Raw genomic sequence first — 22885 nt, forward strand, 5'->3', positions numbered from 1 at the left:
CTTTCTGGAACCTTACCTTCTTTCTATGCCTCAATGGTCTGGTCTCAAATACATTGAGAACGAAATCTATTTATTTGTGACTATCTTAGGGACCTGGACATTAGAATAGAAGATTACCAGGATCAACACCTTGGGACTCCCTATCTCCTATTGCTGAAGACTAGATGGTAGACCTGAAAGTCTACTGCTAATTCTCTCATATCTATTTCTTGCCAGCAGTATAACAGAACATTTAACTGTTGAGAAGCATGGAAGTATTATGAGCAGAGGTTATAGATGAAGTATTCTTTTTTACCTGCAAGAGAATGTATGGTGATAATTCCCATTAAGCTTAGCATACCTAACCACAGAAATGGAATAAGGGCAAGGAAGGGTTTCCTTGCTAAATGGTGGCTTGATAATCACCTAAATCTTGGCATGACAGCAAACCAATTATGTACTGTGAGATAAATCCTGGTGACTTACCAAGAGGATCAGAACTCCTCCTCCTCCGCATGGCTGGGAGGTAATCTGGAGACAAAAGAACTTTGAAGAGACGTTCAAAAGGTTGACACTGTACAAATGACTGAAGACCTCGGGCATTCAAGCAGAGTGCACTGAATACATTTGGGAGGGAGCCAAGGACTTCACGGGTAGCAGGAACCTAAAGAGATGATAAAGTGAACTTGGAGACACCTGAAAGAGTCCAGATATAGAGTTAGGAAACTCTGGCCAGGGGTACTATACACAAGACTCCTTACAGGAGTTCCTGTGGTGGCACAGTGGAAATGAATCCGACTAGGAACCATGAGGTTGCGGGTTCGATCGCTGGCCTTGCTCAGTGGGTTAAGGATCCGGCGTTGCCATGAGCTGTGGTGTAGGTTGCAGATGCATCTCGGATCCAGTGTTGCTGTGGCTGTGGTGTAGGCTGGCAGCTATAGCTTTAATGGGACCCCTAGCCTGGGAACCTCCATATGCCAGGGGTGCGGCTCTAAAAAGCAAAAGAAACAAACAAACAAAAAAGATTCTTTACAAAGCAGCAGAAAGGACTCACATCTTTGATAAGCAGAGCATGCAGCATGACATCTGTCAATCCATTATCCTGGAGTGAGGACAGCAGTGATGGTTCTTGAAATACGAACACAGTCACCACTTCAGTAGCTAAGAAAAAGGATAAGAAATATAAGAAACTGAAAGATTCTCCACAAGTATTAAAACTCCAAAGGCTCAAATAAAACAAAGAACTCAATGTACAACAATTTAAATGCATGCATATGCTTACTATGAAGTAAAAGTACTTAATACTGCTCATTAGAGATCGGTCACTGTTAGGAATTTAGTGACTACCCTTTCAAGATTTTTGGAGGGTAATGTACAGGCATGATAATTATAGTTAATAATATTGTATTGAGTATCAGAAATGCCAAGAGTAGATTTTAGGTGTTCTCTTCACAAAAAAGAGTAAACTATGTGAAGAGATAGTATGTTAATTAGCTTAACTGTAGAAAATATTTTACTAGGTATATTAAATTATGTTGTATACCTTAAATACAATTTTTAAAAAATATGTAAAGTGAAAAATTTAAGATTTTTTACATTAATGAGCATATTTTTACATTAACGAGGTTAACTTTTTTTCTAATTGTAATATGCACCGTACATTCTCCTTTATCTTCCCCTTCTCATTACAACTCATTCAATTTGAATGGCTTCATGCATTTCACTAAATACATGTACCACCATGTATATAAACCAGTCCATAATGGTAAGAATTGATAAACCTAAAAATATCTTTTTTTGGTCTGCTTAAGCAGTTAAAAAAATGTATGATGTAGGGGGAAGGGAGGTGTGTTTGCCGGGTTAAAGTGAATGTAAACTTACTGATGAAAATTGACAAAATGTCTTCTAAAAAGCCCTTTCGGCAATTTATACCACCAGCAATGTTAAGCGTCCTTGGGTATTAATATGACCAATTTTTGAAAAAATTTAGAAATGTGCCGTAAGACAACTATCAATACTTCTAGAATAAAACTCTACTGAAAAGGAACTAGTATAGCATTAATGCATTCATTAAAAAGTAACTAAAAGAGAAGCTAGAAAAAATTAACAGGCATGAATAATTAAATTTAGTAAACAGGCATGAATAATTAAATAACCGGCTCTATGAAAACTGAAACAGCTTACAAACTTAAGGGAAATCGAATAGAGAAAAGAGGGCAATACGAGAAAAGAGGGCAAGATGTATTAGCAATGAGAAACAATGCTTGGATTTCTTGTCGTGGCTCAGCAGAAACGAATCTGACTAGCATCCATGATGCAGGTTTGATCCTCAGTCTTGCTCAGCAAGTTAAGGATCTGGCACTGCTGTGAGCTGTGGTGTAGGTTGCAGATGCAGCTCGGATCTGATGTTGCTGTGGTATGGGCCAGCGACTAGAGCTCTGATTCGACCCCTAGCCTAGGAACCTCCATATGCCATGAATGCAGCCCTAAAAAGCAAAAAAAAGAAAAGAAAGAAACGCAATGCTTTTGTAAGAAAATGTCCTTAAAAATTGCCTATCAAGACAGTTCCCTTCGTGGCTCAGTGGTTAACGAAGCTGACTAGAATCCATGAGGATGTGGGTTTGATCCCTGGTCTTGCTCAGTGGGTTAAGGAGCCGGCATGGCCATGAGCTGTGGTGTAGGGTCACAGATGCAGCTCGGATCTGGTGCTGCTGTGGCTGTGGCACAGGCCGGCAGCTATAGCTCCAATTAGACCCCTAGCCTGGGACCTCCATATGCCTTGGATGCAGCCCTAAAAAAAAAAAAAAAAATGCCTATCAAGAAATGAAAGAAAGGCAGAATTACAAGAGTTTTTTAAAATTAAAAATACTACCAAGTAACAGAAAGGAACCAGGCCAATAATTTTAGATGTATTATGAAACCTTCTAGAAGCAATTAAAACATGGCTTCCTAATTCATTTAATGAAAATTTTGAAAACTTTATAAACCATCTATAAAACAAACTTGTAACTGTTGATGCCTGAGAGCTAAAAGAAACCTGAGGATTTTCAGTTCAAGATGGTGAACAAAACACCACTCATCAAATGCTATTGAAACAGCAGACAATACTGCTAATTACTGGGACTAACAGTTGTCAGTGAACTTTGTTATTTCTGATGAGCTATAAATGTATGGCAAATGTAAGTCCTTTTGGGGTTTCTACTGGTATATGACAGACCCTTCCATAGACTTTCATTTGTACAAAATGTGTAGATTCCAAGGAGCTACTAAAATTGAGTATTCATAAACTAAAACTAGTGTATTACTAGAGGTTACTAAGACATCAAGTCTGTCATTTTAAGGAGGTCTAACTATAATGCTAAGTCATAATAACACTGTGCAATGGGGACAGTTTAAACCCTCTTTTAAAATTAATAGATGATTCCTATTTGTCTCAGCATATCTTCCATTCCACTTCTCCAGAGGGAGTCACTTAGTCTCTTTCTTAAGATCCATGATATAATAACCTGTGCGAATGTAATTGTGTTTAAATACATGTATTTTATTCTGTAAAAAAAAGATAAAAATAAACCTCTACTACTTGATTAAAAAAAATTACAAAAGTATATTATTGTGTATGGCAAATATTTTGGTGGAACACACACCAAAATTATGAATAGCAAGCTCTCTGTGGGCTGGACAGACAGGCGCTTTCACTTTTCATATCTATAATGTACTATACCCTAATGTTTGCGGTTTTTTGGTTTTTAAAATTTTTTATTATCGTTGATTTATAATGTTCTGTCAATTTCTGCTCTACAGCAAAGTGACCTTCTTATACATTTACATATACATTCTTTTTTTCACATCATCCTCCATCATATTCCATCACAAGTGACTAGATATAGTTCCCTGTGCTATACAGCAGGTCTCATTGCTTATCCACTTCAAATGCAGTACTTTGCATCTACTAACCCCAAACTTCCAGTCCCTCCCATGCCCTCCTCCTCCTCCTCCTTCTGAAATAGTCGGTAAGAAAATAAACAAGTGCCAAAACAGTATGAATAGAAAATAGGCTTTAAAAAAAACAGAATAATAATTACAAAAGTACATTATCGTGCATGGCAAATATTTCGGTGGAATACACACCAAAATTATGAATAGCAAGCTCTCTGTGGGGCTGGATAAACAGGGGCTTTCACTTTTCATATCTATAATGTACTATACTGTAATGTTTGCACTTTTGTAAGAGCTAATGTTACTATTTCATAAGCAGGATGATGATTAAGATCCATTAAAAATAATACAGAACAGATGGCAAAACTAACAGCGTGACAGATGAATCTGATGACTCGCCTCACCGAGTAAGCGCTTTAGTGGAAGGAGCCCTAAACTCAGGGTCCTAATATCTGGCCTGAAGTCCCAGCTTCCTCACTTTTTAGCTCTCTAGTCTTCAGGAAATCACTTAACCTAAAATCCTCCATTCAGTCATCTGTTTAAGGATCATGATAATAGCAACCTCAGAGATGTTTATGAGGATTAAATAGAATACACACACACACACACATAAAGCCTAGGTAATCTATAAAGGGAGTAAAGAAAATTACTAAGGTGAAAGATAGACTGGCAGTTTCTCAAAAAGTTAGAGTTACCACATGACCCAGCAATTCCACTCTGAGTATATAATCAAGAGAAATGAATATACATGTCAACAGAGAAACTTCCACACTTGTTCATAGCAGAATTAGTCTAACAGTTAAAAAGTGGAAAGGACCCAACTGTCCATCAATGGATGAATGGATAAAAAAATGTGGAATAGCCAAGCAATGGAACAGAACTTATCTGTAACAAGGAATGAAGTACTGATCCCTACTACGACAGGGATAAACTTTGAAAACATTACGTTAAGTGAGAGGGGCTGAACACAAAGGCCACATACTATATAATTCCACTGAGATGAAATGTTCAAAACAGATAAATCCATAGAAATAGAAGGTAGATGAGTGGTTGGGGTAAAGTAGAATTGGGAGGGAGTGCTAATGGGTTTGGAATTTCTTTTGGTGATGATGGAAATTAGATTGTGGTGATGGGTGTGTAACATTGGGAATATTCTATACAAACACTAAATGGTATACTTTAAATGGTAAATTTTATGTTGAATGAAGCACATCTCGAAAAATACAATAAAGAGTATTACCAGAGAAAAAATAAAATTAATAGATGATTAAAAATTAAAATGGACACACACAAAAACCAATTAGCTCCAGATGGAACCAAGCAACTAACTCCTAAAACAAAAGTTCTCTTAAAAATAAGCTAATAGTTGGCAATCAAAAGCATCTTGGAAGATTATAGAGAAATTCTCTCAGAAAGCAAATAACAGGAGATCAATATGATAGTCTTACTGGCTACACAATAGGGTTTCCAGAAGAGAACATATAGGTTAAAAGGAACCAATGAAATTTTCCTGAAGCAGAAGAAAAAAATCAGATTTTACAAAGTGCCTAATGAACTGGTATGGGAGCACTGAAAAGAAATAGAACTAAATATATTCTGATAAAATTTGTGAACTTCAAGGGTGAAGAGAAAATGAAGTTTTCTCTTTGCAAAGAAACAAGAACCAGTTTAACATCTGGGTTATCCACAACATGAACATAAAAAAAGAGAAACATCCACAGAATTCTTTTATTTATTTTTTTTATTAAAGTATAATTGATTTCCAATGTTGTGCCAATTTCTGCTGTGCAGAAAAGTGACCCAGTCTCATTTATACACACAGGATTCTTTAAGAAAAGGAAGTATAAAACCCTAAAAATTACTGAAAGATGTATTCCAACTAACTTAAAAAAATGAATCAAAGAAAGAAGTGAAGGCAGGCTAAAGGTTTTATTTTGTCTAGTATGGCAGAAGACAGAGTAAGACATTTAAAAAGTCTAGATGTTGATAAAACAATAAAAAAATTAAAAAATAAAAAAATTAATGTAAGATCCAGAATACGAAAACAGCATCGAGAATTCAGAGGCTCAGGCTTTTGTCTTGAAGGTAATTTACCTAACCAAGTGACCTCGGTTTTCAAGACTGTTCAGGGTACTTGGAATAGGACATAAAAGCACAGGGGCATATATTTAATGAGTAGAAAACCTACTAGAAAGAGATTTCATTTACATTATGGATGGCAATCACATGTGATAGAGCCTGCTCAAGAGTTGCTGCTTTCCATTTCATGACTGGGTCACTCTTGATAAAGGATGGGACTCAAGAGTCAACACAAAAGCTGACTGTGGTTATTTTGGCATTGCAGAACACACTTCGACAAAAGTATGTCCATTTCCCATGTTTTCATAGATTCCTGGGTGGCAGTTAATGGTTTTTTTCTGGCGAATGGACTCAAATTATTATCCCATTCAGGATCATACCCTATGGAACCTTCCACATTGGGGCTACATTGCTGTTCAGATTTTGCATATTACAATTGGTTTCATGCCTCAACTCAAGCCAAGACCACAACAGAAGCACATTTTAATGCCACAGCTAAGCCCACACCTTTTAAATAAGCTCAATGGGTCCATGAGATGTCCAGTCACTGCAGTCCCCAGACCCTTAAGTAAATATTGGGTTAAATATTGTGGTATCCCCATGGACAATGGCCTTACCCAAACTCTGGTTTCTTAATGTGATCTTTTTTTTTTTAAATAATACAATTGTAGAACGTTATTATTTAATTGTACAGTTGCATTATTTAATTATAATTATCATCAATTCTTTCATGGAGAGGAAATCAGAATCAGATGTAAGAAGACTTCAGCATTCCAAGAATGATGTCAAATGACCGCCTTCATGGTAGATTATGCACTTATTTACTATGAGATAATATTTCTTCTTCAGAGATTCCTTGTTTGTGTATCAATTGTAGATTTTTGGTTTGCAGTTATTCTACAGTTTTGATATAAGAGTCTATATGTATATGAGATTGCTTTAAGTTGTTGGTCTCTTAATTTCAAGTGCATCTCCAGTGTCTTGCATGTGTACCCACCTCTTCTCATGATTTCTGATTTTGGTGGGATAATTGTGCATGGATGATTTTCTATCTTTACTGTACATTTACTGGCGAGCCTTGTCATTTGTGGTATTTTTGTTTCCTGTTGCGGGCTTTTCTTTTCTGCCTAGAGAAGGTCCTTTAGTATTTGTTGGAAGGCTGGTTTAGTGTTGCTGAATTCTCTCAGCTTTTGCTTATCTGTGAAGGTTTTGATGTCTCCTTCAAATCTGAATGAGAGCCTTGCTGGGTAAAGTCATCTTGGTTGGAGGTTTTTTCCTTTCATCACGTGAAGTATATCACGCCACTCCCTTCTGGCCTGCAGAGTTTCTGCTGAAAAATCTGCCAGGATAGCCTTATCAGGGTTCCCTTGTATGTTACTTGTTTCTTGTCCCTAGCTGCTTTCAAGATTTTCTCTTTGTCTTTAATTTTGGTCGGTTTGATTAACATGTGTCTCGGTGTGTTCCTCCTTGGGTTTATTTTGTATGGTACTCGTTGTGCTTCCTGGATTTGAGTGAGTGGTTCCTTTCCCATGTTAGGGAAGTGTTTGGCTGTTATCTCTTGGAATATTTTTTCTGTCCCCTTCTCTCTCGCTTCTCCTTCTGGCACCCCTCTAATACGGATGTTGGCACGTGTCACGTTGTCCCAGAGTTCTCTGAGACTCTCTTCATTTGTTTTCAATCCTTTTTCTCTTTTCTGTTCCACATCCGTAATTTCCACTTATCTGTTCTCCACCTCGCTTATTTGTTCTTCTGCCTCCTGTATTCTGCTGTTAGCTTCTTCTAGTGAGTTTTTTATTTCAGTTATTGTATTTTGCATCTCTTCTTGTTTAAGTTTTATATCTTGCATCTCTTTGGTCACTGTGTCCTGTAAGTTATCCATCTTTGCCTCCAGTTTATTTCCAATGTCTTGCCTCATCTTCAGCATCAACAGGCTAAAGTCTTTTTCCTAGAGGCTGAGAATCTCATTGCTTAGCTGACTTTCTGGGGCTTTTCCTTCCTCCCTCATCTGAGTTATAGTTCTCTGTCTTTTCATTTTTACAGGTTTTTGGTGTGGTGACCTTTTATAGATAATAGTGTTGTAGCCTCTCTTACTTCTGGTGTCTGTCACCCTTGTGGCTGAAGTCGGTATGGGGGCTTGCTGTAGGCTTCCTGATGGGAGGGGCTGATGCCTTCCCACAGGTAAGTGGAGCTGATTCTTATCCCTCTGGTGGGTGGGGCTTAGTCTCTGGATGGGATTAGAGGCAGCTGTGTGCCTGAGGGGTCTTTAGGGAGCCTGTTTACTGAGGGGTGGAGTTGTGATCCCACCTGGATTGTTGTTTGCCCTGGGGCTTCTCAGGCTGACTGACAGGTGAGGCCAGATTTTCCCAAAATGGCCACCTCCAGAGAAAGGCAGCTGCTGAATATTCCTGAGACCTTTGCTTACAATGTCCCTCCCTCACAACAAGCCACATTCACCCCTGTTTTCCCAGGATGTCCTCCAAGAACTGCAGTCAGGTTTGACCCAGATTCCTATGGAGACCTCACTCTGTCCTGGGATCCAGTGCACGTGAAAGTCCGTGTGAGCCTTTTAAGAATGGGGTCTCCGTTTCCCCCAGTCCTGTGGAGCTCCTGCACACAAGCCTCACTGGCCTTCAATGCCAAATGCTCAGGGGCTCTTTCTCCCAGTGCCAGATCCCCGCACGTGAGGGTTTGATGTGGGGCTCAGAACTCTCACTCCTGTAGATGAGTCTCTCTCTGTGAACCAGTTAGTTTTCAGTTTGTGTAGCTTCCCACCCGGGAGGTATGGGGTTGTTTATGCCGTGAAATCGCCCCTCCTACCTCTTGATGTGGCCTCCTCTTTTTCTTCCGGAATAGGGTATCTTTTTTAAGCTTTCTGGTCCATTTGGGTGGGGATTGCTCAGCTTTTAGTTGTGAATTTTGTTGTTTTTAGGAGAGAAGTTGAGCTCCAGTCTGGCCTCTTAATGTGATCTTTATGTACTGCCCTCATTGGCATCATGGCCAACAGAAATACATGGAAAGGAATAAACAAACACCCCTTCTCTGACTAGCAAATTTGTAAGTGATTGCCCCAATCCACTGGCACAATGCTATGTCCTCACAAAGACTGATTGTTATACAGGCCTGCTCTTGGTTTATCCTTCCTGCCATCCTACTTCTAACAACACCACTATTGTAGGCATCGCAAAATGTTAGTTCCCATTGGGCTGCCTAGTAACACTGACTCTAATGAGGGTACATATTTTACTGCTCATTCAGTCTGAATATGGGCTGTAAAAACAAGACATCACTTGAGCTTCCAATCTTTCTTATTGTCCACAGACAGCAGGCATAACAGATAAACATAACAGCCTACTCAAGGACACTCTCTTAAACTTATAAAAAAGACAATGTTCTCCTAAATGGGTCTCTCTTTTGCCCACTTTCTTAGTTATTCTGAATTCTCAACCTTTTAAGTCATTTGACAACCTAACAAAATTCTGCTAGGAATTGCTATTCTCTTTTCTAGCCAGAAGGGGGACACTCCCCATATGGGAATCTATCATACCCAGATGAAATCCTTCCTCACTTAAAGATCATTCTCTTTTTGATTCTGGTGTAATCCACAGACTGGCACTTGTATTGAGAATGGATAATGGACTGGGATTCACTGAAAATTAAGAGCCCTCCTCCTCCCAAACCGACTATTTTGTATGCCATGAGAGAAGTTTCTGCCAAACACCTTTTTCAACATGATAGTCTACTACCTGAAGAACCCTCTTTGCCAGAAATGGAGATCTTGGTGCCTAGCTGGTCCCACATCCACAACTTTATGGTTCTTCCAAAGAGGAAAGGAAAATCTTAAATTAGTTTCCAGTACCAACATTCTTTTTTTTCTTTTGCTTATTTTAGGGCCGCACCCATGGCAATATGGAGTTCCTAGGCTAGGGGTCTAATTGGAGCTACAGCTGCCAGACTATGCCACAGTTGAAGCAACACCAGATCCGAGCCAAGTCTGTGACCTATACCACAGCTCATGGCAACGTGAAATCCTTAACCCACTGAGCGAGGCCAAGGATCCAACCCACGTCCTCATGGATGCTAGTCGGGTTCATTAACCACTGAGCCATGATAGGAACGCCTTGAATTATTTCTAGCACCAACATTCTTAAGTAGGATGCTAGCTCTGGATCCATTCTATTACAGAGATACTGAATGAGAAACTACTACATTATCTGAGATAACAATGCCAATGGCTCCTATAATAAGTGGGAATCTCCAGCATGCCAAGGCCCATAGACCACAGGTCTGAAAATATTACGAACATTCTAGTTCCATCTGGCCTGGCAATACTTCATTTGGCTGGCTTGGGTCTGGGATCCTACCATTCCAGCTCAATGCCAAACTTTTCGGGTTCTTTCTTATCCATGCTGTAACCTCACTCAGGCCACAGTTTTCCTATAAGAAATTATGCTATAACTCCTGGAGACAAAGCAATTCAGTCACTTTTATAATTATTTCTCAAATGTATAAAACTTTCCTTCAAGGTTTTGGGGCTAGGCCAGGACCTTCTACAAATCCAGAATCCCAGATGATGATTTCAGCATAACTGATAATCCTGGCCTCAATGCTGATACCCTCAAATGTTAACTGCCCCCTATCTGCTGTCATATCACTCAAAACAACTCCATGGCTCCATGAGCTGATTTCTCCTCATCTGACAGTCCCATACTTCACCCTACATTATCCCACATTTCTTTCTTCCTCAAACTGATGGGCAATATTTTTTGTAATAGTAACAGAGAATGTCACCTGACCGCTAAACCTCCAATGTTACCAGGTGCCCCAGAGGCCAGGCAACCACTTATACAGATAAATATTGCCTCCTTGGAGGTCTTCAGTATTCATACTGACTGTCATCCTCCCTAGTTAAGCAGTCCACAATCACTATGCTGGTATTGGCATTAGCTAGGCTAGGGACAAAGCATATGTATACATCAACAGATTAAAATGTGGCAAGGATAAGACAGGAGGTAAGAGAGAAGAAAAGGCAATTGGGGAAGTTAAAGGGAACATGGCTGGGTATAAAAGTTGGGGGAGTTCCTGTCATGGCTCAGTCATGAACCTGACTAGGATCCATGAGGATATGGGTTTGATCCCTGGCCTCGCTCATGGGCTAAGGATCTGTCACTGCCATGAGCTGTGGTGTAGGTGGAAGATGCGGCTCGGATCCTTTGTTGCTGTGGCTATGGCTGGCAGCAGCAGCTCTGATTAGACCCTGCCCCCCCCCCCCAGCCTGGGAATGTCCATATGCCGTGGGTACGGCCCTAAAAAGCAAAAAGTGGGGTAGAAGCGCCAGAGATGGGCTTCAGGAGGAATCAGAATCTTTATTTGGTGAGTTTCAGCATGTAATTATTGCAGCGGGACTTCATAATCATAGCAGGTACTTTCTCACTGACTTCTTCATGATCTCCCTAGCCTCCCCCACCAATTGAGAGTTTTTTAATTTTTTAAAAATTATAGTTGATTTACAATATTCTGTCGATTTCTGCTGTACAGCAAAGTGACCCAGTTACACACACACACACATTCTTTGGTTCACATCATCCTCCATCAAGTGAGTAGATAGATACAGTTCCCTGTGCTACACAGCAGGATCTCAACTGCTTATCCAATTGAAAGTTTAAACGGCTATCTTGCCCTTGCATGTCTACCCTGATAAAATTTGGTGACTAGAAGCTCTACCCTCCAATGCCCTTGGGCTACTGGTTCTCCAGTAACACAACTCCTGCTCAACAAGGTCTTCCATACTTCACCACCTGTGCCCTTCTAATCCATATACCTTCACCCATGTCCTATGGATATTTGATACCCAGGGTACCTTAGATCTGACTAGAAAGCTCTTTCATCAAGTCCTGCTACAAAAGAGACCATCTTTTTAGCTATTATATTGGGCTTCATCTTTGGTATAACAGCACAAGTTGAGGTGTTTTCAATTCTGTAACACACATCTCATAAAGACTACCCAGACAATGGCATAACTCTTGACTGACCATATAAGTCAAACAGCTCAGACCTTAGAAGCCCTTAATGAGGGACAAAGCCATCGTTGTTAACAGATTAGCATTATATTACCTACTGGTATTTCAAGGTAGAGCTTGTGCCTTACTTAAAAGGGGACTTCCTGTTGTATGTGGGTTAATAATATAGGAAAGGTATCCAGAATAGTTCAACAAGTAAAACAACAAACTAAAATAGCTAATAATATTACTAAACTTCTCTAAGAGATTCTCAGATATCCATTAATTTCTTTTCCTGACCATCTACTTTTGCCTGGGTTTCTGAAAGGCTCCACACTATCATTAATGAAGCTAAAATAATAATTGCTAATTATTCTGGGTTTCTTTTGCAAATTTGGTCCCTCTCCAATACAAGTTTGTTTATAGGAAATCTGGGAGGTTGTTAGGCTAATTCAAACACCAGGATGAATTAAGACTTTAAAGAAGGAATTTTGATCTCCATCGACATTTTGTTGTGTATGTGCTCAAAGGTTTCATTTAGTGCTTCCTGAATTATCCTGAGAGAGCGCACCTGCTCCCCACCCCTACCTGACAAGCACATGTAGCCTCCTGTTGCTTCTTAAACTGCCCCTTTAGAGAAAAGGCCTGTGAACTTGTTCTTCTCTGTTCTAGGGCTTTCTCCCAAAGAGAGAGCCATCATTCCCTGACCCTTGACTTGGGGTTTCTCCAACTGTGTAATTAATCTTTCTTTTATTATACAAAAGGACTATTGTTATGAATTTTTCCACCTGAAACTAACCTTGGAAGGAAGTCTCTCCATGTTAAAATGGAGTTGCTGTAACACAAGGAAACACTTCCTTGATCTGGTCAAGAGGAACAAAACATTCAACACAAAAATTTTCTGTTAACCTCAAACATAATGGTGAAATACTGAGTGCTTTTCCCCCAGGAACAAAACAAAAAGGCCCATTCTCACCATTTCTGTTAAGCATTGTATTAGGATCTTTGTCAAGGCAGTAAGATTAAAAAAAAAAAAGCATAAAAATCATAAAGAAATAAAACTATTTGTAGATGACAAGACTTACAGAATATTTTAAGAAATCAACAAAACAACTATTAACTAATTTAGTGAGATCACAGGATTCAAATATACAAAAACCCTAAATTGCTTTGGCAAGGGAGTTTTGCCAAACACAAAACACAAAGTATGTGCTGGCAGTATCCAAAACTACTTCCTCTAGACACCCCCAAAAGTATTAAATATGTGTGCTACTGGTACAAGGAGGGCTTCTCTATTCTATACATCTCACTAAATTCTTTTACAGTTTTAGAGAGAATTCCAGAAGCATATATATCTCGTGTATTGTCTTGAACTTGTATGGCACTCAATAAATGCCAATAAAAATGAGGTTTTAACAACAGTAGTACTCAAAGTAATGCTAATGTCAAAATGCAAGCAAATTGTCTACAAATAACTACAAAGTACCCACAGGTTCCAAAACTGCATTTTTTACAGAGAGAAACAATTTCTATAGTACAGCTAATGGGTGTGACATTTTTTTTTTTTTCACGACTGCACTTGTGACCTATGGAAATTTCTGGGCCAGGAGAAATACCACAGCCAAGGCAATACCCAATCCAAGCCACAGGTTGCAGAAACGCAGGATCCTTAACCACTGAGCTAGGCCAGGGATCGAATCCACATCCTCGGAGACAACATTAGGTCCTTAACTCACTGAGCCACAACGGGAACTCCTGACATTCAATTCTGAGAATGAAAACCATTCTGATTGGACTTTCTAGACCAAGGTTAGGGACTAACTGTTGAATAAAGATGTTTCTTATCACACCTGCAAAGAAAGTGTGGCACAAAAAGCCAAATGCAAACTAATACTATGTATTACAAATGATTCGTAATACACTGCAAATGGATATTTATTTGAAACTCAATTTTGACCTTTCTCTATTTCATCACCAACTAGAAAGATACATAATCACACAGTAGACAAATGTGGATAGTAAAATCCTGCAAGGGTATAAAACACACAAAGAACTCTGTTATTTTAGCTTGATACAAACATCAACTCCACTTACCTAGGAGAAAGAGCGATGGGCCATAGTATTCTGCGTTGCTGATGATGTGTTTCAGGGAGGTAGGCAGAGAACCATCCATCACTAAGAGAAAAGCAAACGTCAAGGAGAATACCATCAGTCTGGGAGTAGTTTGATGAGTGGGGATAATGGAGCAATCAATGTATTACATATACCACACAGTGGTGAACAAAAATCTATATTGATTCCAATTTAATAGCCCCCACTTGTTTCTTCCTAATATTCTATTATTTATTCCCTTTCCATGCAATAAATAACCTTTTAACTGTGGGTCAAAGAATAAAAGAATACAGATAATGAGAGACAGAGTGGGATAGCAGGCTGGAAGTGAATACAGATTGAAAAGCTGAAAAGGAAAAAAACAGGTGAATCATTATGATATCCTTAGGTCTAGGAAAAGTGACACTAAACTAAAAGTTATTCCAAGTGGCATAGCCTCTTCCTAAAAAGTATGAAAAGGACCAATCTTTGAGAGAGTCACCCTTCCAGACAGTATTTAGAATCAAATACCATGTCGTATGCCATCTGAGAAAGCAGGGTCTTGAATGGCCTTCTTGAGGAAATTCAACATTGATTTGAGAAGTGCGGCTCGCTGTGGAATACACTGGACTCCTGGCAAGGGAGAAAGAGGATTATACTGGATTCACCATTAGACCACAAGTACATAATTTTTAGGAGAATCATACACACTATAGCAACACTAGCAGGTATTTCAAGTGGTTATCTCTGAATGTTGGGACAAACACTTACCTAAGCCTTAAAGCTGGAAAAAAATAAACCACCAAGGACTACACAAAACTACATTAAAATTAAAAGTCTAGAGTAAAAAGAAAAATTACAAAGTAAAAAGATTAACTCTTTGATTGCCAGTTACTATTACCTGCCCTCAGACATGGCTATTTTGATAAAACTATAAAACACTATGAAATAAATGCTAATATGAGAAAATGAATGCTGGAATGGTAAAGTAACATGCCCAGTCTCAAGAGGCAAACCTTCAAATGTACCACTTAACGCTCCCTCAAAGCACCCTGCTTCACTAGTTTAGTAATTCAATCAGTGTGACTGGCTGTGTATCTACATGTCTACACACCTGGACGAGGGCCAGGGCCAGAGGAGATGCTAGTGCTGCTAGAACTTGATGCTCTTAGTTCAACATCCAGCCGATGCTCCATAGAGATGGATGAGCCAGGACTACTTTCCATAGTCACATCTGCAACTAAAGTAAAAGTTATGATAAAGAAATTACTTTGAATAAAAGGCACGACCAAAAGAAAGACTGTGAATATTTTTCCTATGAGGTGAGATGAATGATATCAATGTGAGGATTAAAATATTGAAACCCAAAATGAAAATAAATTTGACCATTGAACAACATGATTATGAATATCTGGTCTTCTTCCTGATATTATAATTTGAAGGTGGTTCCCTACCCAACAACTTTTTCACCCCTTTCCTTTTCAAAATAGCCAGATAGTTTCAGAGGGTCTCATTTTAGAGTCCATATTCTCCTTATCTTTCTGTAACAAATATTTAAACACCTACAATATATTAGACACTACCTGAGATTATAACAGTGAACAAAACAGTATCCTCATCTCATAGAATTTACATTTTAGAGGGAATAAGGTAATGAACCAATACTTAAGGAAATAGCTATTAAGTCTTGAAAGAAAACAGATTAACACCATGGAGTGACTGCAGAACTCTACTGCAGCTCCACCACCTGCTTTACTTTCCATTTCTATTCCCAACAACTTGTGCCTCCCTTTTCTGGTTATCCTTGTGGAGAACAATACACAAATCGTTTATGGAGAAAAAATTGTTTTGCTGCAAACAATATATGCTCAAGTCAGTTGGGCACTTTAGCATTTATCAGTAAGAATGAAAATTGGGGTTGGATGACAGGAAGATGTCAAGCATAAAAATACTGACTTAGTAACTGTTATTACCATCCATATCAGTTTCCATTTCTTCTCCTTCTTGTGTAGTACTGGGTCTCTGGATCTTTGGCTTGATCACAAAGGGACATTCTTTTCTGCACAAATCTACTTCATGCTATGATCAAGGGAAAAACAGTAAGATAATCCTACACATATACTGGAGATTAAAACAACTATAACAAAACAATGTCACAGGCAGATTATACAATTAGTTTCTAAAAACAAAAGAGGGATAAGATGGCTCTTTAGGATTATTGTAAGAGTTCCCAGACTCAGCTCTCACTACATTTAAGTACATGCAAACTGTTTCTTGTATACCTCAAGTCTATAAATGAAGATAGAAAGTCCACTATGAGACTGAAAAGCTGCCATGTCCAGGTTGGTGATGAGATCAACCACTCTGACGGCTCTGGTGACAAATGTTATCTGGTCCTGTTCATCACCAAGAAACTTTATGACCTATCAGGGAGAGGAAAAGGTAAAACCAATAAAATGGAAAGACAAAGCTGTAAATTATGTGCTCTTTTGGAAACATGCAGTCAAAGGTCTCAGGGAAACAGCATGGTATAGCAGAATAAAATATGTTTGATTTTTGGCGCTTGTCAAATGATAGCTCTATCACTTCTGAGAGACAACCTCCTGAAGTAATAGGGACATAAATTACTTTTTAGGATTAAATATTCAGGAAGAAAAGAGCTGGTGCCTGGTGCCCAGCACATAGCAAATCCTATTATTACTAAAGTCATGATAAGATGTGGCAACATCTTAATTAGAACCCAAGGCCTCCTATCATACCATGCTGGACTATGATCAATTCTTAATAATGGAAATAGCTGCTCACAGTTGTTAATGAGGTAACTAGAAGGCCAACTTGTGAAATTAAGTACAACATTTTCTGAGTAAGCTTTCTTATGCTAACTCTTCTCACTGTAAACCACTTCAAACTTACAATTAATTCTATACCCTTCTCTTAGTTGATTCCCCACAGATATATATTTTTTAAAAAAGTAAAGCACCTTCAATAAGGCTTCCATCATTCCACAGGAGACCAAGGCTTCACCACCAGCATCATAGCTGGCCAAATGGTATAAAAAAGAGAAGAGAGCAGTGGCAAACTGGTGAGGGTATGGATCCATGGAAGGATCTACAAGGGAAGTTTGGGAGAGGGAGAGAAAGAGCAAACTCAGAATTTGGTGTTAAGTTGGCAGGATGTTAAACAAAATCAGGAAAAAAACCCCAAACAAAAGGGTAGGGCTCTTCTTGGTACCTAGGATAATAACCACCAAAACTTACCAATCATGGCCTGGATACAGTTCCGCACAAGTACAGGCAAAAATCCATGGTAGGAAGCAGTTCCAGTACAGTCAATAATACTGCTGAGTTTGGGGGTTCTTTCCAAGTGGACAATTGATGTTAATGTTCGTAAAGAAGCAGCTTTAATCTCCTATGAAAACAGAAGTTAAATATACATGAGATGTGTTAAATAAGAAGTAAATGACTGAACCAAACAGTTACTAATACCTATTCTAAAATTTAAGTCATTCTATGGAGTTCCCGTCATGGCTCAGTGGTTAATGAATCCGACTAGGAACCATGAGGTTGCGGGTTCGGCCTTGCTCAGTGGGTTAAAGATCCAGCATTGCCGTGAGCTGTGGTGTAGGTTGCAGATGCCGCTCGGATCCCACGTTGCTGTGGCTCTGGCGTAGGCCAGTGGCTACAGCTCCGATTCGACCCCTAGCCTGGGAACCTCCATATGCCATGGCAGCGGCCCTAGAAATGGCAAAAAGACAAAAAAAAAAAAAAAGTCATTCTACTACTACTGGTAATTGCTTGGGATAGATAAAAGTCTGGTGAGAATAATACTGAAAATCCACCATATGTTAAATTTATAGCTAAATATCCAAAGAGGAGGAGGAAGTAAAAGGGCTAAACTTCCCTCTTGTGGTTCATTCTAAACTGCTAAGAAAAACCAAAAGGCAAATAAATACATAACAAGCCTGATATACACAGGAAAATATTAATACTCACCATAAGCTGCTTATCTGTTATCTGAAGGACATCTACCAACTCCTCTATCAACCCATTATACAAGATACTGTTTGCTGACTCCTGCAAGGCATTGGAATACACTGCAAAAGGAGAAATAAACACTTTAGGCAAGAAGGCAGTGGTCAAGCCACTGCCCAATGACAAACCTTTGGCATCTACTGGTTCTGGGGAAGGATTCCCTTCCCACCAGCATAGGAGGGCAGAATCACTGAATTCTAGAGGACTGGATTAAATACAGTGATAAGCTCTAAATACCCACCAAATTAGCACATTCTTCTATTAATGGTATTGTCTTAAGCTAGGATTTTCAGGATTGAAAGTATGAAAAGAGAATGAAAGGTTAATTTTTTATAACATCACTACTTGATAAGTATTATGCCATGGACCTCCATTTTAATCTCCTCATGTGTTCCTGTTTTTCACTGGAAACACATAAGCTCTAAAGAACAGATTTAATGGACTATTGCAGACTGAGAAACTTGTATGACACTGGAGTAAAACTTGAGAATATGGAGTTCCCGTTGTGGCGCACTGGTTAACGAATCCGACTAGGAACCATGAGGCTGCGGGTTCGATCCCTGCCCTTGCTAAGTGGGTTACACAGCTCGGATCCTGTGTTGCTGTGGCTCTGGCATAGGCTGGCAGCTACAGCTCCGATTCGACCCCTAGCCTGGGAACCTCCATATGCCGTGGGAGCGGCCCTAGAAATTGGCAAAAAGACCAAAAAAAAAAAAAAAAAAGTTGAAAACTTGAGATTGTGTGTAAATCCATTTCCAATGAATCCCACAGAGGTAATACTGGACAGAGCCTTCTGAAGTGCAAACTAGTGAGATTTGAGCACATTCATTTAGTTACGCTGAGCATAAATAGTACAGTAGAATTTCACTTCAAGGAATTCAGTGTTTAAAAGAGTAGAAAAACAATAACATAATAAAGAATGGTAATATTAACAGCAGCTACCATTTTATACCTTCTATGGGCCTGTGCTTTACAGGTTTTCATTTAATCCTGATCAGCTTATAAAATACATACTGTCCCAATATTAAATGAGGAAACTGAGGCCAAAAGAATAAATAGGTGCCTAATAATCTGCTGAGTCAGGGTGAAAGCCCAGGACTGACCCCAAAACCAATGTGCTTTCCGCTCTACCTACCACCTTACAGGAAAAAGTAAAATGCACAGTATTGACTATTTAATGAATTTCAAAACTTCACTCCCAAGAGTACCCATTGTGGCACAGCAGAAAGGAATCTGACTAGAATCCATGAGAATGTGGGTTTGATCCCAGGCCTTGCTCAGTAGGTCAGGGATCTGGCGTTGCCGTGAGCTATGGTGCAGGTCGCAGTCATGGCTGGGATCTGGCATTGCTGTGGCTGTGATGTAGGCCGGCAGCTGTAGCTCCGATTCGACCCCTAGCCTAGGAACTTCCATGTGCCATGAAGTGTGGCCCTAAAAAAATACAAACAAAAAACTATACTCCCAAAGAAGAGGAAGATGAAATGGCAAGAGGGAAAAATAGGGTGCAGGGGAAAGATGAGTATCTGAACACCCTAAATTTAAAAAACAAACTAACAAAAAAAAGGCATTCCCACTATGGCACAGTGGGGTTAAGAATCCAACCATAGCAGCTCAGGTCACTGTAGGGAGTTTCATCCCTGGCCTGGCACAGTGGGTTAAGTGATTCAATCCTTGACCTGGGAACTTCCACATGCTGGGGATGCAGCCATTAAAAAAAAAAAAAAAAAAGACTAAACTCATGTGATATGTCAATAACCATCATATCCTCTTTCTGATCCATCATTTGGGAGCCCAAGAATGATAAATAACAGTGAAAACTAGGAATGCTGGCAATTTTACAATGTAACTTGCCACCTAGGTAATTACAATAAGCCTTAAAGCAACAAAGACAGATGAAATTAAAAGGAAATCAAGTCTAAACTGCCTAACCAAGGCCTGTTAATTACAGTGTTATTCGCTTACCTAATATGGATATTGCATGCAGCCTGGCCTGAACAGCTTGCAATCGCTTCCTATGATTAGAAAAGCCATGGGCCAGCCGTATGTGTGTAAATAATAGCATCTGTAGAGACATAAGACCTAAATTAGAAAACCAATGGAAAAGGTGACTACATTTTCTGAGGGCTAAATCTTACTCATTAGGCTATTTGATAATTAGCAAGAGTTCTGATTTTAAATTTTTAATCAAATTAAATATTTAACCACCATTACAATGAGCAGGAGAAACAACAACAACAACAACAACAAAAAACTAAATGTTTTCTCTTTTGGTACCCAAAAGTGTTGAGCTACCAACCACTTATTAGATACTCATGGTGAATAAGGCAGCTTGGTTTTCCTCAAACTCTCATAAGGGCCTAGAAAGTAAGTATCAGCCTCATAAAAGATGAGGAAACTAAGGCCCGAGAGGCTAATGTGGCCAAGGTCCGACTACATTATCTCCCAGCCCCAGCGCATACCAATGATCTTATATGGGTAACAACTACACCCTTTAGATATTTTTAAGACATATCATACCTGCTTATCCTTAGGAATGCTATACATTTTGGTAAGAGATTCCATGATTTCAGAAGGACTTTCTGAAATCTACATTAGAAAAAAAGAGTTAGGAACAAAAAGTGAATCAAATATTAAGAAACTAAGCAATAGTCAAAGATTTCTCTTACCTTGTCAAGTTGCTCTATGTGAATATAATGTAGTGTATTACTAGTTGTCTGAAATTTAAAAGACAGAAGAATTATTAGGAGTCACTTTATACCTTAGCTTCCCCTGCCTGCAATTACAAGAGCTATCTGAAAAACAAATGTCACCCTAGGTTGAAGCCTCAACTAATGCTTTTAAAATCAAAGTATCTTTTGAGTCTCCCCAAATATCCATTACATATAGATTATATTCTCAGGAAAGCTTCTTGGAAAGCAGCAGAATCAAAATATAATGCACACAGTCAGATACGTTTCATACTCTTCCTTACCCTTTTTTAGCCTTCACTGACTAAATACCTAGCGCCTCTGTTCCGTATTCACAGCAAAGAATGAATCCATGAAAATGGTTTCTCTCTAAATATCTATTAGAGCTGTTCTCAGGGCACCACTAATCTAGAACGATTATTATTTTACATTACATACATTGTAATGTAATAGAAAAAAGATCTTATTCACTAGCCTACTTCTAAACCAAAGTGAAATTTTGTATCTCCTCAAAGAATATGGAACGACCAGATAATTGAAGCAGGACCCTGTAAGCAATATATAGACTTCTTGCAAGTTGGCTAAAGTAGAGAAAGTTGAGCCATGACTATCCAGACTATTGTACTACATGGTGGAAATCTCAACTGAGACTGAGAAAATTAACAGTGCTTCATAAATAGAGTCCTGTCTTTTGGCAATTTCAACATAAGAGAGATTCAAAGGTATCAGAGCCAGGCATACATTGAACACATTTCTGGGAAGTTGCTGGGTTTATTTAGCTTAGCAGGGCAGCAATGTAGCTTAACATCATTCCCTCACAGAAGTCAATCCCAGCTATAGATCACAGGCTGTATTTGAGCAAGTGTGAATGAGACTCACCCTTTTCTCAATTTTGACCTCGGCCCCAGGGTCTGCATAGAATTCAAAGTGTAGTGTAGTTGCACTGGGTGGGTATTTCTGCATATAAAACATATGAAAGAATCAGATACCATCTTGTCCCAAATCTTCCCTTAAAGCCCTTGCCACTTGTCCAACTCATTGTGGCAGCAGAATGGGCAGCATAGTCAGCAGCTACAGTGCCTTCACTCCTTGTTTTAGCAGAGCTCAGATATAACAACACAAAATCAGGAGGATGGAGCCCAGAGCTCCAAAAGCTTTCATATTCCTTACTTGCAAGTTATCAGTTGCTCTTTCTCGCAAGAGATCAATTTTGACTATAGTTATTCTTAAGAGGAAAGAGGGTCAAGTCTGCCCTCAATAATGAATAAAAATCCAAGGATGAAGGATAAAGACAAGGAGGTATGTTCCACTTCGAGACTGGAAGAAAGTATTACGGAAACCTTAGTGTGTATCACCACTTTTTGAAATATTTTACTCAAACTTTGCCCCATGGACACACCTCCATAATTCTTTAAATATTCCTTCCCATACCATTCTACATCATTTCTCATGATATCCAACTGCTTTTCTGCACAGGTAGATACCAAGTCAATATAAACCAGACTCTCACAACAACTCCTCTTTAGCTCTAGAAAAAGCAACATGAAAAACAAATTAAGACTGCCAATCCAGGGAGTTCCCGTCGTGGCACAGCGGTTAACGAATCCGACTAGGAACCATGAGGTTGCGGGTTTGATCCCTGGCCTTGCTCAGTGGGTTAAGGATCCGGTGTTGCTGTGAGCTATGGTGTGGGTTGCAGACAGGGCTTGGATCCTGCATTGCTTGTGGCTCTGGCGTAGGCCGGTGGCTACAGCTCTGATTAGACCCCTAGCCTGGGAACCTCCATATGCCCTGGGAGCGGCTCAAGAAAATGCAAGAAGACAAAATAAAACAACAACAACAACAATAATAACAACAAACAAAGACTGCCAATCCAGCAGGCCCATTAAAGTGTATCTTTGAAAGAAACCAGTAGCAGTGGGTGTCTCTGGAGCTGGAGAATTACTATACACTCTTTATACTGAAAAAATTTTTAATATGTGTATGCCTTACTTCCTTTTAAAATAGATAAACTTTTCAAAATCCCATGACATACCAAATATCAATAAAATGATGCATGATTTCTCAACATAGATTGGGACCAAGA

The 22885-nt window shown here is 39.2% G+C and overlaps 1 protein-coding gene across 8 annotated transcripts in view; it reads right to left on the reverse strand.

Moving 5' to 3' along the window:
• The window catches only part of HUWE1 (HECT, UBA and WWE domain containing E3 ubiquitin protein ligase 1), a 154944-nt gene that overhangs the window by 76986 nt on the left and 55073 nt on the right, over nucleotides 1–22885 (reverse strand). For 7 of the 8 annotated variants that reach the window (XM_047765241.1, XM_047765242.1, XM_047765248.1 and 4 more), the window contains 14 exons: nucleotides 21679–21756; nucleotides 20779–20826; nucleotides 20630–20698; nucleotides 20075–20174; nucleotides 18074–18195; nucleotides 17339–17489; nucleotides 17062–17189; nucleotides 16364–16504; nucleotides 16055–16160; nucleotides 15196–15321; nucleotides 14613–14714; nucleotides 14085–14165; nucleotides 1034–1140; nucleotides 466–643 (listed from right to left, as the gene is read on the reverse strand). In XM_047765241.1, coding sequence (XP_047621197.1) covers nucleotides 466–643; nucleotides 1034–1140; nucleotides 14085–14165; nucleotides 14613–14714; nucleotides 15196–15321; nucleotides 16055–16160; nucleotides 16364–16504; nucleotides 17062–17189; nucleotides 17339–17489; nucleotides 18074–18195; nucleotides 20075–20174; nucleotides 20630–20698; nucleotides 20779–20826; nucleotides 21679–21756 — 1537 coding nt within the window. The remainder of the gene's footprint in view (nucleotides 1–465; nucleotides 644–1033; nucleotides 1141–14084; nucleotides 14166–14612; nucleotides 14715–15195; nucleotides 15322–16054; nucleotides 16161–16363; nucleotides 16505–17061; nucleotides 17190–17338; nucleotides 17490–18073; nucleotides 18196–20074; nucleotides 20175–20629; nucleotides 20699–20778; nucleotides 20827–21678; nucleotides 21757–22885) is intronic. The other variant, XM_047765245.1, reaches the window with a different exon arrangement.

This window comes from Phacochoerus africanus, chromosome X (assembly GCF_016906955.1).
Source record: "Phacochoerus africanus isolate WHEZ1 chromosome X, ROS_Pafr_v1, whole genome shotgun sequence".
Lineage (NCBI taxonomy): Eukaryota > Metazoa > Chordata > Mammalia > Artiodactyla > Suidae > Phacochoerus > Phacochoerus africanus.